The sequence below is a fragment of the Gymnoscopelus microlampas genome (assembly GCF_963454915.1).
Source record: "Gymnoscopelus microlampas genome assembly, chromosome: 17".
NCBI lineage: Eukaryota > Metazoa > Chordata > Actinopteri > Myctophiformes > Myctophidae > Gymnoscopelus > Gymnoscopelus microlampas.
The window spans coordinates 19,359,036-19,376,298 of record NC_139954.1 but is presented as its reverse complement, the minus strand read 5'-3'; the positions used below and the strand labels follow the sequence as shown (position 1 = coordinate 19,376,298).

The window sequence follows — 17,263 nt, the reverse complement described above, 5'->3', positions numbered from 1 at the left end:
GGTGATATTGAAACATAATTGTTACAATAGTCATACAAAAGTCAGTCAGTCAGTACAAGTCAGTAAGACATACATAAATACATAAGTCATCATGTATTGTAACAATTTTCCTAGGATAACAAAATCAGCGTAAATCACCATTGGAGCAAGAAGGAATATGGTAGAACCGTGGCATGAACACAGGCCTTGTCAACAACCACAACACTACTGCATGAAGCAACAAACAAATGATTCCATTTAAAGTCAGTTAACTCAACCCATTTGAGAGTGAGACACGCAATACTTAACAGTACTACTAATACGTTGTGTGTTTGCAATGCGTGCTAGAACATACAAGTAGACCCACACAACCTCACTGACACTGCTACCCCCGCTGACCTTGACTGGGTTATGAATGAACAGTAGGAGGAGGATTCGCTGGTGTAAAAAAAATAAGAAGAAGAAGAAAGAAGAGGGAAAAAATATCACAAAGCTTAACATTCAAACGTCACTACTTTGCAGAAATGTGCAAGAGAGAGAGAGGGCTCGTTGTTCTTGAAATCTTTCTTAACCCATTAAGAGCGGGAAAGTATCTGTGTCATTTTTTTTATTTCTTTGGGCTATTCAAAAATACCGGATATACAAGCTCATAGCGTGGCACCGAGTGCCACGCTATGAGCTTGTAGATCTGCTATTTTTGAAAAATCGTAAAAATGTGTGCAAATCTTTGAAAATATATGTACTGTATATTTTTTAAGCAAACATCTGTAACTCAAATCTTTGCTTCTGGGTAATTCTACAAATGTTTTCTGAAAAAACGGATGTCGCTATATGAGTTGTTCTCAGACATTTCCATGTCAAGGACCACCCAAAATGATATGCATTTGGCCGCGGATCCCCATCTCAAAATATGTTGTTCCAGGGACCCCCAGAAGCACAGATCGGAGTTAAAAATGTTCGTCTTAAAACGTACATTCAAAGTTTTGCACAAAGTTTCCACGATTTTTCAAAAAATAGCAGATCTACAAGCTATATCTGCTCATTTTGAATAGCCAAAGAAATCTAAACATGACACACAGATTCCCGGTCTTAATGGGTTAAAAGACAAAAGAAAGAGAAGATGATGGGAGAGAGGAAGAGAGAGAGAGGGGGGGGAGGGAGGGGTGTTATCAACTGATCTGGTCTCTGTCTGTCGGACTGTCACACACCTTGCGGTGCTGAGCCCAACGGATTGTTTTATGATGACATATCCACAGTGCCTCCAGGGCCACCTGACATTCCTCACTCTGACCCTCCTCATATCTCTCCTCTCCTCTCCAGTCCTCTCCTCTCTTCTCCTCTCCCTCTTAGACACTTCTCTCACCTCTGTCTATTTCCCTCAGTCTCTCTTCCTCAGACTCACCCCTCTCCTAACCTCTCCCTTCCCTGGCTTTACTTAAAATTCTTCTCCTAGAATGCTCTCTCTCTCTCTCTCTCTCTCTCTCTCTCTCTCCCTCCATCTCTGTCCATGAGCTGCAGATCAGCACCTCCTCACAGACCAGACACAGTGTAACCAGATCAGGACTTTTACAAACTTTTTCAACCAGAGGCGGGACCCCGATTTCTCATCATTTACTCTCTCGCCCTGGGAACCAGACTCAATAAAAAAGTAATGGTTCTCTCGCAAGGGCCTATGAGAAATAGAATTGTGACACTTTATGGATCCTGTCCAATATTGAAAAGTAATGTATATAAAACAAAATGTATATTATAATCATCATCATCATCATTATAATTATTATTATTAATAATAATAATAATAATGTTGTGTTTCCACCAGTAATTGCCGTTGTTAAATTAATCTGCTGTATAATCATGACTAGTGAAAGCTATTTCTAATCTTAAACTTAACAAATATCACAATATATACTTTTTGAAACATTTACCTCAGTGGTAAAACTGAATATTCTCCAATGCACGACTCAATATAATCATTTGAACAGACAGACAAATATTTGACATACAAAAAAATGACAGTGTCCATAATAACACATGGGTGAAAAGCCGGTAATGAAATAGAGAAATGTTAGTAAAGGTCTGGTCAAGCTAACATCAGTGTTGCCAGAATCTCAGAGAGAAACAAGCAACCGGGTCTATATGAAAACAAGCCCATAAGAAATGTATAAATCTATATTCATCAGCTTTTTGAAAATAGCCAATCTACAAGCTTACAGGCATTGTGAGCTTGTAGATCTGCTATTTTTTTTTTAAATCTTGGGAGAAAAAGTGAAAAATGTGAAATATATTTTCGAAAGATTTTAACAACACACATTCGCTAAGGGAGTCCCTGGCACAAAATCTTTTCAGATGGAGCGCTTAAGGGACAAATTAAATACATTAATTAATTTGGGAGTCCTTGACATGAAAATATTTGAGAAACACTTGTTTAAATAATATATGCATATATATATATATATATATATATATATATATATATATATATATATATATATATATATATATATATATATATATATATATATATATTATTTTAAACAAGCCCAAATAAGCAACTACACTTTAGAAACAAGCCCAAAAAACCGCAACCACCAATATTTACAAGCAACTTTACAGAAAAAGAAGCCCAAATTCGCTTATAATAAGCCGTCATGGCAACACTGGCCAACACTCATTCAATCTTTCATTTTCTGACAACTGACACATTTTGACATTATTATGGACTATGGTCCTCCAACACGTGGTATAAATACACATAAACCCACTTACCACCAGAGTCCAATGATATTTACGGGGCAGAGCAAGATGAAGAACAGGGCAAGTTGGATTCGTGATAGTGGGATCGTCATGGTGTGAACGTAGCAAATCCTCAAGGGAGAATGATCGACTCACCCCAAAAAGTTTTAAATTAACAGCCCGGACAACGCCGATCAATGCGGTGATTTTTTGGTGTGAAAAACATGGGATCATCCGTGCGGTGGGTTCTTAACTGCTACGATCCAGGCAGCACTACAGCCGACTCATAATGCAGTCTGTCTGCAAAGTGCGCAAGAAGTCAATCACCCAACTCCGTTTCTTTCAGGCGCATCCTACTTAACAGTCGACTTGGTCAAGAGGTTACCAGAGAGAAATCTGTGACCGAATGCGTCGTTAACGACTTCATTGTCCTTATAGCTGTCTGTGATCGGAGCACACCGCTGAATGTGAAACAGATCCTGAGAGAGAAATAGAGAGAGGTGACGCAAAGCAAAGTATAAACCCTCTCCTGACTGCAGAATACCCAAATTCCAAGAGCGCAGAGATTTAGATCTGGCAGTGAGGACACTTAGAGCCCCGCGGCGGCTGATGGAATGAAGCCAGACTTTTGGGGCAAAAAAAAAAGTGAAAGCAAATCAAACTAGAAAAAGTGCTCCTCGGAGCGCAGGTCTCCGCCAGGTCAGGTAGGTTATTGTGGGCCAGCATGTTCAGAATTCGCCAATCAGGATGGAATATGAAAAATCAGAAGAGCAGTCTTGATCACTTGACTATAGAGATAATGTATATACCAATTTTATTGATGTTTGGACAAAATTTGTAGGAGTACTGTATATTTGTTTTGTTGCAAAAACCGGCACCTGGTGGCGCTATAATACGGCAATGTTAAAAGGGTGGCATTTGTTCCTCAACATAGAGCGTTTCACCGCAATCAGATGCTGTGTTCATGATTTGCGGCATTTTGTTAAAAACTGGCCACTCCTGCAAACTTTAGATGTCAATCAGGATGGAATATGATAAATCTAACAGATCCGTCTTGATCACATGACTATAGAGATCATGTATACCGATTTGCATGCAATTGTGAGTAAATCTGAAGGAGTAATATCAAAAAATGTGTTTTACATAAGCCGGCCTCCTGGTGGCGCTATAAAAGTCAGATGTGAAAAATGCAGGGCAAAGCTTTTTCCTTGGCCCCTAGGGAGTGCGCATACAAAGTTTTACACAGATCGGTGCAGTTATAGGTAAAAACACGAATCGGGTTATAGCGCCACCATAAGGCTGATTTGAAAAATGTCAAGTGACATTTCTTCCGCAGCCTAATGGGTGTGTGCAAATGTTCACGGAAATCGCACACTGTGTTTGTGATTTGAGGCTTTTTGTTCAAAACGGAGCACGGAGCCAATCAGGATGGAATATGAAACATCTGAAAGACCTGTTTCATTTACGATAGAGATACTGTGTACCGATTTGCGTGATGTTTGGACAAAATGTGCTGTCAAAAAGTGTGTTTTGTTAAAATCTGCCTCTTGGTGGCACTATAACAGGCCGATCTGAAAAATTCTGGGCAGAGGGTCTGCTCTGGCATTCAGGGAGTGTGTGTGCACAGTTTCGCTGTTAAATTTCAAGCGGCCCAATGGTGCCGGAGATTAGCTGGTCACACTCACACACACGCACACCCACACTCACTCACTCACTCACTCACAGGCGGACATGGTGCAAAACATAGTCTCGGCCTGGCGGAGACAAAGAGTCCACAGGAGCAGACCTAAGGTTCTGTATTATGTTGACGTGCACTGGACACAATGTCACAGGAGATCTTGGTATACTCCTGGCGCTGCGGGTTGGATGTCCATACGTATGCGGGCTTCTTTTTATGTAAAGCTGCTTGTGAAAATTGGTAGTTGTGTTTTTTTTGGCTTGTTTCTAAAGTGTATATTTACTTATTTGGGCTTGTTTCCTAATGTTGTTTATAAACCAGTGTTTCTCAAACATTTGACATGTCAAGGACCCCCAAATTGTATGTATTTGTCTGCAGACTTAAAATATTTTGTGCCATGGGACGCGTGTACCAGATTCGTGTTGTTAAAATATCCAAGATTCTTTTGAAAATAGCAGATCTACAAGCTCACAACGCGTCGCGGAATCTGCTATTTTCAGATAGCCAATGTATAGGTTTAAAAGTGCTCATGTGGCCTATAGTTGCTTTTTTTGGGCTTGTTTGCATAGACCTGGTTGCTTGTTTCTCTCGCAAAATCTGGCAACAGTGGCTCTGGTTCACACCGGCCACAGGTAGGGTAGGGGCGTCAAAACGCGCACGTCTGTCTGTAGACTCTGTACTACAGTCAGTCTGTGCGAGAGTGTATTTTCCTTGGATCATAGAGAGAGAGAGAGAGAGGAAAAATGCACTCATCTTCCACCTTAAGGGGTGACGTCGCTTCGGGCAAAGCGAAATCCTCGCTGTCACTCAGAAAAGAGAAAGAAACTGCAATTAGTTTTCAGGAGGACCTTGGCTGGGAGCAGAAAAGTAGGCTTTCAGGGGTGAAGGCGAGTCAAAGCCATACACTTGGGGGTGGAGAGAGAGAGAGGGATAGAGAGGGATAGAGAGAGAGAGAGGGGAGAGAGAGAGAGAGAGAGAGAGAGAGAGGGGAAGAGAGAGAGAGAGAGAGAGAGAGAGAGAGAGAGAGAGAGAGAGGGATAGAGAGAGAGAGAGAGAGAGAGAGAGAGAGTGTGCGTGCGTGCGTGCGCAGTGGTGGAAGAAGTAGCCTACTCACATATTTTACTTAAAAGTAAAAGTAGCAATACCGCAATATAAAAATACTCTGTACAAGTAAAAGGCCTGTGTTCAAAATCCCTATTAAAAGTAAAAGTACTAAAATGTTTGAAAATAGATCTACAAGCTCGCAACGTATTTTATACATAGGTTATTTGAAAATAAAGTTTTCAAATAATTGTAGTGGAGTAAAAGTACAATATTTGTCTCTGAGATGTGGAGTAGAAGTAAAAGTGCTGAAAGTACTTTATTGTGTGTGTGTGTGTGTGTGTGTGTGTGTGTGTGTGTGTGTGTGTGTGTGTGTGTGTGTGTGTGTGTGTGTGTGTGTGTGTGTGTGTGTGTGTGTGTGTGTGTGTGTGTGTGTGTGTGTGTCTCAGGGTTCACACACTGCCATAGTAGCTATGTTTACGGTAGAGCCGAAATCAGAGATTATGGAATGAGGTGAGATCAGCACAGGTGTGTGTGATAACACATTTCTGAGATGTGCCAATAGTCTATATCGGATGATAAGACAGGTATGCTGGAATGAAACACTGGATCCCTTTTCATCTGCTGCTCTGGCTACAGGGGCTTGTTGTTGTCACCGAGGTTAATTTACATCCTTTTATTCTGAGGACAATGATGGAAACGAGTTGGGTTTTGTTTGTTTTTCTTTTAATTTGATTAATGCCAGTTGTCTAAAATGTACACATAGTCATTACATGTTGTACCCTTTCCACAGTAACGCTCCTCCCTCAAGGGGAATTATTTGGAAAATTGTGCAGCACTGAAGTCAGCTGGGGAGACTCCTATTGTGTCTGCAGCCACCACCACCAATAAGGAAACCATGCATCATCTCATATGGTTGTTACAGGTAAAAACGCAACAGATAAACAATAGGCCTGCACTGTTGCTAGGACGCATACATTTGTGCACAGGCCATTGCATGTGCAACCATCATTGTGCGTGCATGCCACGTGTGTGTGTGTGTGTGTGTGTGTGTGTGTGTGTGTGTGTGTGTGTGTGTGTGTGTGTGTGTGTGTGTGTGTGTGTGTGTGTGTGTGTGTGTGTGTGTGTGTGTGTGTGTGTGTGTGTGTGTGTGTGTGTGTGTGTGTGTGTGTGTAGCCTGGTGGTAGTATTATTACCACCTATCTGGCCAAGGGCACATCCATTGAAATCCAACACCTCTGTTCTGCTGTCGCCCATAAAAGCCCATGACATCCCACTTCGTTCCTACACAGTGATGCAATCAATCACAACTGTAACACAAGGCAAAAGAGACACAGTCATGTTCCACTATGATCATGGAGGCATTCAGTCGGTTACATTCATTCTGAGATGCCTATACCTCCAAATCCTCACCGTAACCCTCACCAGTGCGCTCCTAAGCCTAATCACTGTTCTCGTGCTCGTGGGCCCCTTCATACGCCCTCACAACGTGTGGGCCAGTGGTATAACACAAGTAGCACAAGGTCACAGAGTAGCCTCTGTCAGTGGTGGTTCTCAAAGTGGGGTCTGGGGATCCCATACGGGTCCTTGAGGGGGATCCAGGGGGTCCCCAGCAAATGAGGAACAGTTTAAACACTAAAGCCCTATATTTAATATTTCGGCTACTCAAAAAATGTCGATCTACAAGCTCACAATGCATCGCACCGAGCTTGTAGATCGTCTATTTTTGAGAAATTGTGACAAACCTATCAATTTGGGGATCTTTGACATGAAAATGATTGAGAACCACTGTCTTCCCGGACCATACAGGTGGTCTGGCAAGTTTAGCCCATTGATTATACAACTAACAATACAATATACTTAGCTGCCAACCATTTTTCAAAGCATACTGTAGTTTGTCTGCCATTGGATTCCATTCATTTTAGTATGGTGCACTTGCTTGACATAGATAATCCAACACACTCACTGTGCCGCTATTCTTTGTCAAAGTTAGGTTTTCATTGCTTGTACATGCAGATTTGAAATATTGAGTCGAACATAGTAGTCCCTGATGAAAAGATTGATTTACAAACTAAACGCAAACATCTATCAACTGCGCAGTGAAGTTTAGCCAATTTTGACCAAGTCATTTCATTTGGAAATGTTGTAATGACTATGGAGAAAATAAATAACATTTTCACTAATGGAAAAATGGTCTATGTTATACGTATATGATATATGGACAAAGCTGTGAATAGACATTGTGTCTTCTTACAGAATTCAAAGCTTGTGAATGAGACAAATGAATTGGCTTTTTACCATGTGGCTGTCCAATCCATCTAGAGTTGGGTTGTATGTATATATATATCTGTCCCTTCAAATCACGGCTCATGCAGCTACGTGCATGACATCACAAAACACAAGCACTTCCAGCCACAAAATCCTGCAGTGGCTAGTGAAGTAAAAGTCAAACTTTTGAATGTTCTGTCATAGTTTAACATCTATGCATGTAAAAATTAAAATAAGGCTTTCGGTGAATCTCTTTGTTGCGCCAACATTGTTCTTGTGGATCGGAAAGATAAGGTCGCTATTTCCATTTGGCCAAAGGAGACATACCGTGACCACACAAGTACAGTGTACATGCCCACAAACTGCCTGTTTGTCAATGCCGGGAAGGACTGTGCTTCATATTACTATTCATCACCATATTATTTTCACAATACTGTATTGATTAGCCAGCCCCTCGTATCAATACGGGACTCAATGTTCTCCAGCACTACGCCACAGACATTTGTCTCTGTTTATCTGTTGTTCATGCACGCACGTTGCCATACCCCGCAGGGGTCCAAAGTGAGAACACAGAGATCACAATACACTTTATCTATGTAGTGATTAGAAGAAACAATATAACAAGAATAATACATTGATAACATATCTGGAAATACTGTCATATATTTACTGTGTACTGTCACGCACTTGTGTTCTATTTCATCTGGCCATACTCGTGTTTACCTTCTTGTAACCTCATTGTTTTTAGTCTCTTATTTTCACAAAAGCCCTTCTAGCCCTTCATACTTGCATTGGTGTTCTCAGCCTGTCTATGTATACTGTATCGAATAAACCATAATTAAACCACAATAAATACATCATTGTTTCCATCACTGGGAGGGACAGCCCCTCAGCTGCTTATATCCCATTACCCAGAGGGACTGTATTTGCTACCTAGTTGGTGGTCTAACAGCTGGGACACGTCGGATTGAGTATGACAATGTTAGGCAAAATATATGCTTTCAAAGGGGGTATGCATCATACACAGCTGCTTCATACACACAATGCACACCTATTTACTTACCCAACTATCGATAGCTAAAGTTTGGACAAGGTCATGCTGTTACTAAACTCTACAATTAGTAAGTATTTATTCATTATTTTCCATACAATTCAACATTTCAAGTTAGATTTCCGTATAGATTATTAACTATTTGACCTGCTATCTTAGCCCGCAGTATTTTACCCATTCATGTTTTCTATATTAAATTGACTTGGCCTGCCTTCTATAAAATATGGGACCCATATTTGCAATTTATTGGCCCTCAATTAGCTGGCACATTAACAACAGGGTTCCTTAACAGAAGCGATACCGCTAACCTTGATGGATAAGATCATTAATCCTTGTTTATTTTATTATTTGCTATTATTGTTGTTGTTGTGGTTTTTAATACTGTTATTGATTTATTTTTAGTGTAGTTGTTCGCCCATCTAAAGACTGTCAAGCACCAAACAATGTGTGTATATAATGTTGTATTTTATGCGCCGATGTAGGTATGAGCAGTTTATATTTGTATCTGTGTCCTTAGTTTTGCGATGTGTCTGAGCTGAGCTGTCTGTGTTTGTGTTGTCTTTGTCATAAAATGTAAAAACCCATTAAAAAAATGATTGAAAAAATAATAATTAGTTCACCTGTGAACTGAAACCTTTAACTTTTGCTGTGTTGTGTTGAGACAAACACCGTCATGTCACATGTATAATACATCATATGATGCTGCAGCAGCCAAAAATACTTACAACCACTCATCAACAGAGCAGCTCATCGTTAGACACAAATAAATATCGCTTTTGATCTTAATCATATAATCAGTTTAAGATGAATGCTGGGCCTGATGTGGGCCAATAATAGGCCCCTGGTTATGTTGTGGTCAATGCGTTTTTTCCATTCAACCCCCACTGTTATTCAGCTTCCAACAATAAACTTCAAAGATGAAATATGGAGCCTTCTCTCGTGCTCCAGGTGCATTCGGGCTACCTCTGTTCAACCGCTGAGACTACTGAGATGAGCCTGAGATACTGAGATGTTGAATTTATTTCCACTTTTATGCCTACAGTATTTCTTTTTTACGCTTTTATCACTGGGAAATCTCCATCTCGCAGCGCACGGGGATGAGAAAGCACATGTAGCAATGTAACAAGGCACCAAAGTCAAGTCTGACATATTGATCCAATGTACACTTTAAGCTTCTCCATTTCAAGCATCCTTCTCAGTTACTTATCACAGTGGTTTTCAGAGTGGGGGCTGCCATGGGGTACCAGGAAGGGACACACACACACACATAACCAGAGGCCTATTATTGGCCCACATCAGGCCCGGCATTCATCTTAAACTGATTATCTTATTATGATCAAAAGCGATATTTATTTGTGTCTAACGATGAAAAAAAGAATTATAAGAAATTACATAGAGAACATTTTTAATTCAATCCAGAAGATTATTGTGCCGGTTTGACCTGAGGTCCCTATTTTGCCCATATCATTATTGTCAAAAATGTTGAAATGAAAAAAGCCGATCTACAAGCTCACACCACATCGAATCATGACACATTTAACAACTGGGGTCCACAGCCAGAGGTAACGGCTATTTGGAATCCTGTGGAATCCTGGAAAAGTTTGGGAATCCCTGACATATCGCATTGTTCTCTTTCATGTATTGTACAGGCTATTTGTCTCTCTCTCCTTGGCCGCATTCTCTCAGTTGTTTGGAAGCAAACAGAAGTGACAAATTAGTTAGCATTAAAGCACATTAAATACATACCAAGCTTTTTTCCCTCTCTTCTTTCAGAGAAATTTCTATTCCTCAGAGGGTTAGAATGATCTGATAATACTATAATTATGTGAACTGTACGGCAGCGTTCGTAACAAAGTTAGAAAGTTATGGAAATTGAGTTATCACTGCTGATCTAAATATAACTGGAGCATAGTTGTGAACATGACCACCAGAACACTACAACTCATTGTACTGCTATCCGCTCACTACTCGCTCACTACTCACCCGCTCACTCCCTGTCTGTCTCTCTCCCCCTCCATCTCTCTATCCCTGGTTCTGTCCATTGGGTGAGTGTGTTTTGTTAGGGAGGTCTGATTCTTCTTCATACTTGGCTGGGGCTTTATGGACAATAAAGATCTGATTTCAAAGTCCGGCAGGGTGTTGGGCCTGGGGCCTTGGCTCACAGCTATAGCTGCCCTGCTGGGAAGAGATACTCCACAGCCCCTATCCAGATGGCTATCAGCCTGAACACAGTAGATACATATTCCACGGCGGTTCTCAAATGTTTTCATGCCAAGGATCCCCAAATTGATATGTATTTGAAAATATTTAGTGCCAGGGACCCCATACAAGATTTGTGTTGTTAAAATGTTTCAAAAATGTTCACATTTCTTTTAAATAGCAGATCTACAAGTTCACAACACATCGCAACGTGATGCATTGAGAGCTTATAGATCAGTTATTTTTAAATAGCTGGTAGGGTTAAAGTGGTTAGACTGATTTTGATGCTAATTGAACTAATTTTGCTGGGGACACCCTGGAACCATCTCAAGGATCACGTCTCAGCCCAAGCTCCATACCTCCCTCATGAACAGAGACTTTCTACAAATGACTACCAACCTAGAAACAGTGAGTGTTGTCTATAATAATCCAGCCACATGTCTGCTGGGAATAGACACTGAAGGGACAAACGATGCCCTTCAGGTGACTGTCCGCTTGTGAAGGCAGATATGCACAATGCTGTGTAGTCATGGGTTCAAACCCCAGCCCGTGCCAAGTTTTTCACCTTGCTGGGTAGATTCCCTATGAGGTGCCTGGTGATGTGCCAGAAACAGCAGGCCAGCTGAGGGGGGTCTGATAGAGTATTAGCTTATAGACCATGCTGTATGTTTTAATTGGGTCGAATCCCTTCTGTCATTGGTCACGACTTACAGGTCTCCAAGATCAGTACCGTGAAGTAATAGAAGTAAAATGACTCAAAAGATTACTTTGGCAGCTCAATCATACAGCTCAGACCTGAGATATGTAAACATGCATCTGCATGGGTTTCTATCACATTCTATGCCATGGCCTTGGTTCATCGCTATATGGAAACAACCCTGCAAGATCCAGCATTTGGCTTGTATGGATTCATAAGGCATTCTGCCAAATGGGTCCAAAACCCAGTACTCTGATGGGATCTTGGCTGGGAGGTCTAAACCTATTCCAGCGGATTTCCCCCCTCTGCTTTATATGATATGATAGTATACTGTAGACAGAGAGACAGGGCATATTGTAGCGAAATAGGGAAATTACAACTGACAGTTGAAGAATTGCGGGCATAAACTCAAAACATGACAAATTAGTCACAACAGCACAACAGAACGTTTGAATAGTTACGATGTTTCCTCTGGCATCCCTGGAGTGAGACAATGTTAACATTTGGGCATGTTCAATCAAAGACATTTATCTAATCTCTGTTTACCTAAGTTAAGTTGGCTGTGTACCCACAAGTCTTTTTTTTTCACCCAGTGCCTGGGTTGACACCTGTACAGTTACACACATTCACACCTGGGCGCTGTCTAGCACACCTATGTGTACTTCTGGTAAGCAGGCATGCTCTTCAAATCAGGATTTCCTCAAATAGCAAACAGCTGGAATGAGGACTGCCTTTGACCTCAGGACAAGAAAGCACGTGGGCAATTTTGCAGCCGACGAAGAATGACAAGCTTTTGACATAAATATGTACGTGCATTTCAGAGAAAAACCTAACGGGTACTACAATAACTGATTTTCAAGCAAAGATAAGATCTTTTCGATGAAGTATAAATTAGACTTAACCCCATGTGCTATACTGTACCACACCTATCATACACGCACTACACACACACTTTACGCTGCTTTCATCTGGGCGTGAAATGGATTCCTACTGTCTGCCAGTGCGCACCTCTCAGATCTCTGGAAGTGACTCTCTCTCTCTCTATCTCTCTCTCCTTTTCTTTTTCACTCTCTAGCTTTCCCACTCTGCTCTCTCAAAAACACACGTGCTCTGTGCCACACATGGGCCGACTTTGCTTTCAGTGAAAAAGTGCTCCTTCAATCCGAGGAAAGTGCCTCCGCCTGTGTGCCGCAAAAGTCCATGAAATGCATTCCCGGGCGATTATCAGCGAAAATGATTAGAAATCCCATCAGACGTAATATTTTATATGCGGAGTTGAATTAGGTCTAAATCAAAAACACATGACGGCCCTAACCTTTTTAAAACAAACCACAGTCATGTCTGGAATCCCCAGGAGAAAGGCATGTTCATGGAATTCCTCCATAACTGGCAGAGAGAGAGAGAGAGAGAGAGATTCTATTATAACATATTGATACCGCCCGCTGCCACATGATTTTACATGTCCAGAAACGGAAAGTCTGTTGTGGGGAAAGGAAGAAGAAAATGAAGTTATGTAAAGTGATGGTCTTGTTACAGCAAGCAATGAAGACAAACTTTATCCAGACAACTGCCAGCTATACACAGTAAAATTCTCAGTGCTAATATAAACTCTAAGCATTTAAAAATGGACACAAATGGACAGAATCTGTGCTAAATTAACACTGAGGATTTAAGTGTGTACCCATTGGCTGCAATTGTTAATAGAAAGAATAGGTTATGGTATAATTTATACATGTGTTCTCTATCTCTCTGTCTGTCTCTCTCAGGGCTGACCTGATGGTGACCTTAAGAGATCCTGTCATACGTGTCCTCAAATAGGACACATATCATTGCTTTTGCATTATCTCCAGTCCTAATTGTGGTTATATTTTGAAGCTGTTTGTTTATGAAGGTATTGTTGATGAAGTTCTTTTTAGTGTGGACTCTAGACTTGTATTTTGAGCTTCAGAATGCATAAGCTCATTGAGTTTCCATACAATTTTCTTAATAGGTTAAATATGGTATCTTTAATTCATTAGATCAACCAAACTCTCATTAGTGCAAGTTACCATTCTGAATTCACTTTACGCTTCAGACTGCTGGCTTCCATGACAGGCTTCCTGTTCACAGAGATGTGTGTGCGCGCGCGCGCGCTCTAGACTTGTATTTTGAGCTTCAGAATGCATAAGCTCATTGAGTTTCCATACAATTTTCTTAATAGGTTAAATATGGTATCTTTAATTCATTAGATCAACCAAACTCTCATTAGTGCAAGTTACCATTCTGAATTCACTTTACGCTTCAGACTGCTGGCTTCCATGACAGGCTTCCTGTTCACAGAGATGTGTGTGCACGCGCGCACGCACGCGCGCGCGCACACACACACACACACACACACACACACACACACACACACACACACACACACACACACACACACACACACACACACACACACACACACACACACACACACACACACACACACACACACACACACACACACACACACACACACACACACACACACACACACACACACACTCTGTTGCTGTCCAAGATTGCAGTCCTCTGTGGCACAGTCCAGTGTTTCCAGTGCAGATTACGCATTCAGACCATAACGATGTGTTAAAAGTTTTAAATGATTCTGAGATCAGCCCCTCGGCAGCTAATAACCCTCCTCAAACAGAGGCACAGCTATTGGAAATGGCTTGTGTGAAAACCTCATAAATCCAATATTGATGTTTGTAAAAGTTTTTTTCGCATTTGAATTCAAAGTTTGGATTGTGGCTTTATGTGTGGGGGTATGAGTTTCATAGCCCTTGCTGCCAGGGAACCCATTGTTAAGTTTCACAAATATACAGTATGTGAATCAATTGGAATGGCAACTCTTTTTTTCCTTTTTTCTTCTTCTTTCTTGATTGTGCTGAGAAGCTGACTCCTGGGAGATACATTTCTTGTTTTTTGTTTAACTTATCTGACAGCAGCAATAGTTCATAGCAGACAGGGACAGACATACCTTCCAAATGCATCACATCCAATAATGCATAATGATAACATCACCGCCGAACGTGGGGTTATTAGATTAGATTTGGCCCAATCGTGGTGTAGTGCAGGGGTTCCCAAAGTAGGGGTCGCGACCCCACTTGGGGTCGCGGGAGACTGACGTGGGGTCGCGAAATTATTTTGGGTTATTAAAAAAAAATATATATATATATATATTTATTTTTTTACTTTAAATTCAACAGACTGGATGAAATACCATCTAAAATGATCACAAATGGTACATTTTACCATTTTAACACATTACAAATGCACACCGAACGTGCAAGTTTATGTGCATAAATGACCTCCAGGTTTAGGTGGGGTCGCGAGTCAATTTCCGCCTTATTTTGGGGTCGCGGGCTGAAAAGTTTGGGAACCCATGGTGTAGTGTATATATTGTGTGTGTGTGTGTGTGTGTGTGTGTGTGTGTGTGTGTGTGTGTGTGTGTGTGTGTGTGCGTGCGTGCGTGCGTGCGTGCGTGCGTGCGTGGTGTGAACTGACTGATTTTCGTTTGTGATTTAGTTGCGATGGGGTTACAAACACAATGGATCATGCTGATTTGACATGATGATGATTTTACATAGGAAATGTCTGCACATAATGTGTTATACAGTATGTACAAATTCATCTTAGACACATTTCTGGTTTGCACATATATTACTATTGATATTCTAACTACTTCTCACAGTTCAGATGTTTGACTGAATTGTAAACTGATGCTATAACCCTCGCCCTCCACACACAAACACACACACACACACAATTTATGTTCCGTTGTATGACCAAAAATAGCAAGACCTATAAGCTCACAAGCGCCGCATTTGCAACGCGTTGTGAGCTTATATATCGGCTATTTTCAGCAGGCAACAAGGTCGTTCGATGAAGCATAAATGGGGCTTAACGCACACCACATGCACGCTGACTGTGCAGTCTGATTCATTATCATTACCGGCAGAGCAGTAACTTTGTTAGAACTGATCTTATCTAGTCTGCCCCGCTCACCGTTTGAAAACTCTGGCTTTCTCAGCTCTTTCTTCCTTGTCCAATGTGTGTCTAGAGGGCTTGTGGTGTCGCTGCTCATTTGCAAAGAGGTACACTGTCAAATCCTGAGTGTTCATTCAACTCTGAATCTCTCAAAAGTTGAATGAACGCTCAGGATTTTAAAGTGTAGCAGCGAAGCATCCAGATGGCTTAGAACACACAGGGAGATGGTCTGGTGATAGTGGTTGCAGATGGTCCTTATGATGAACTCAGGTCAGCCTTACCTAGTATATACCATTGGTTCTCAAAGTGGGGTCCGGGGACCACCAGGGGTGCCTGAGGGAGTTCCAGGGGGTCCCCAGCTAAATGATGGATAGTTAGGAACCAAATGGACCCTTATGGGTCTGTAACTCTGAGAGTGTACAAATGGAGTTAAATTAACATTGATTTTACAACATAAATTGGGGTCCCAGAGATAGAAATGCCATTAAATGGGGGTCCGCAGCCTAATGCATGTCAAACTGGGGGACCTTGAAATTAAAATGGTTGAGAATCACTGCTAGAGCCTTAAAAATCTTCTCTTATGGCGGTCCCTGGCATATCTTATCAAATGGGGGTCTGCGGGTGAATAAGTGTCAATTTGGGGGTCCTTGACATGAAAAAGTTTGAGAACCACTGGTATATACTACTACACCATAGGTAAAGTAGCACACACATAGGTGGTACTACACCATAGGTACAGTAGCACACATACTACTACACCATAGGCACAGTAGCACACGCATAAATATGTGGTACTACACCATAGATGGAGTAGGAATACAAGAACGCTCGCCCCAAAACATGCTGGCCCTGGGTCAAATCCGGCGACCTCGGAACGGTCGCCAGCAGGTATTCCTAAACGTAACCGCAGTAAAACTATGCCTAAACCTAACTTTATTCCTAATCTTAACCTCAGTAAAACTATGCCTAAACCTAACCTTATTCCTAATCTTAACCTCAGTAAAACTATGCCTAAACCTAACCTTATTCCTAATCTTAACCTCAGTAAAACTATGTCTAAACCTAACCTTATTCCTAATCTTAACCTCAGTAAAACTATGCCAAACCCTGACCTGATTCCTAATCTTAACCTCAGTAAAACTATGCCTAAACCTAACTTTATTCCTAATCTTAACCTCAGTAAAACTATGCCTAACCCTGACTTTATTCCTAATCTTAACCTCAGTAGAACTATGCCTAACCCTGACCTTATTCCTAATCTTAACCTCAGTAAAACTAAGCCTAACCCTGACCTTATTCCTAATCTTAGCCTCAGTAAAACTATGCCTAACCCTGACCTTATTCCTAATGTTAACCTCAGTAAAACTATGCCTAACCCTGACCTTATTCCTAACCTTAACCTCAGTAAAATAAATACAAGAATACAATAACCGCTGGACGAGCGGTCTGCGGGGAAAAAAATGGCGGCGAGTGTGTTTTGGGGGCGAGCCCTTCGGTTACCTAGAGTAGCATACACATACCGTACATACTGTACATATACTACTAGACCATTATGTAAAGTAGCACACGCCACATGCACATACAGTGAGTACTACAGCATCGGGCACAG

General features: G+C 41.3%; 1 protein-coding gene across 2 annotated transcripts in view; it reads right to left on the bottom strand.

Annotated features, from left to right (window-relative positions):
* wnt6b (wingless-type MMTV integration site family, member 6b) overlaps nucleotides 1–17,263 on the bottom strand; it is a 58,294-nt gene that overhangs the window by 39,653 nt on the left and 1,378 nt on the right. Inside the window, exon 1 of one of the 2 annotated variants that reach the window (XM_084084444.1) lies at nucleotides 2,746–3,128. The exons of the other annotated variant lie outside the window; for it this stretch is intronic. Coding sequence (XP_083940570.1) covers nucleotides 2,746–2,825 — 80 coding nt within the window. The 5' untranslated portion in view covers nucleotides 2,826–3,128. Of the gene's footprint in view, nucleotides 1–2,745; nucleotides 3,129–17,263 lie in introns of those variants that run through there. 2 annotated transcript variants of the gene reach the window in all.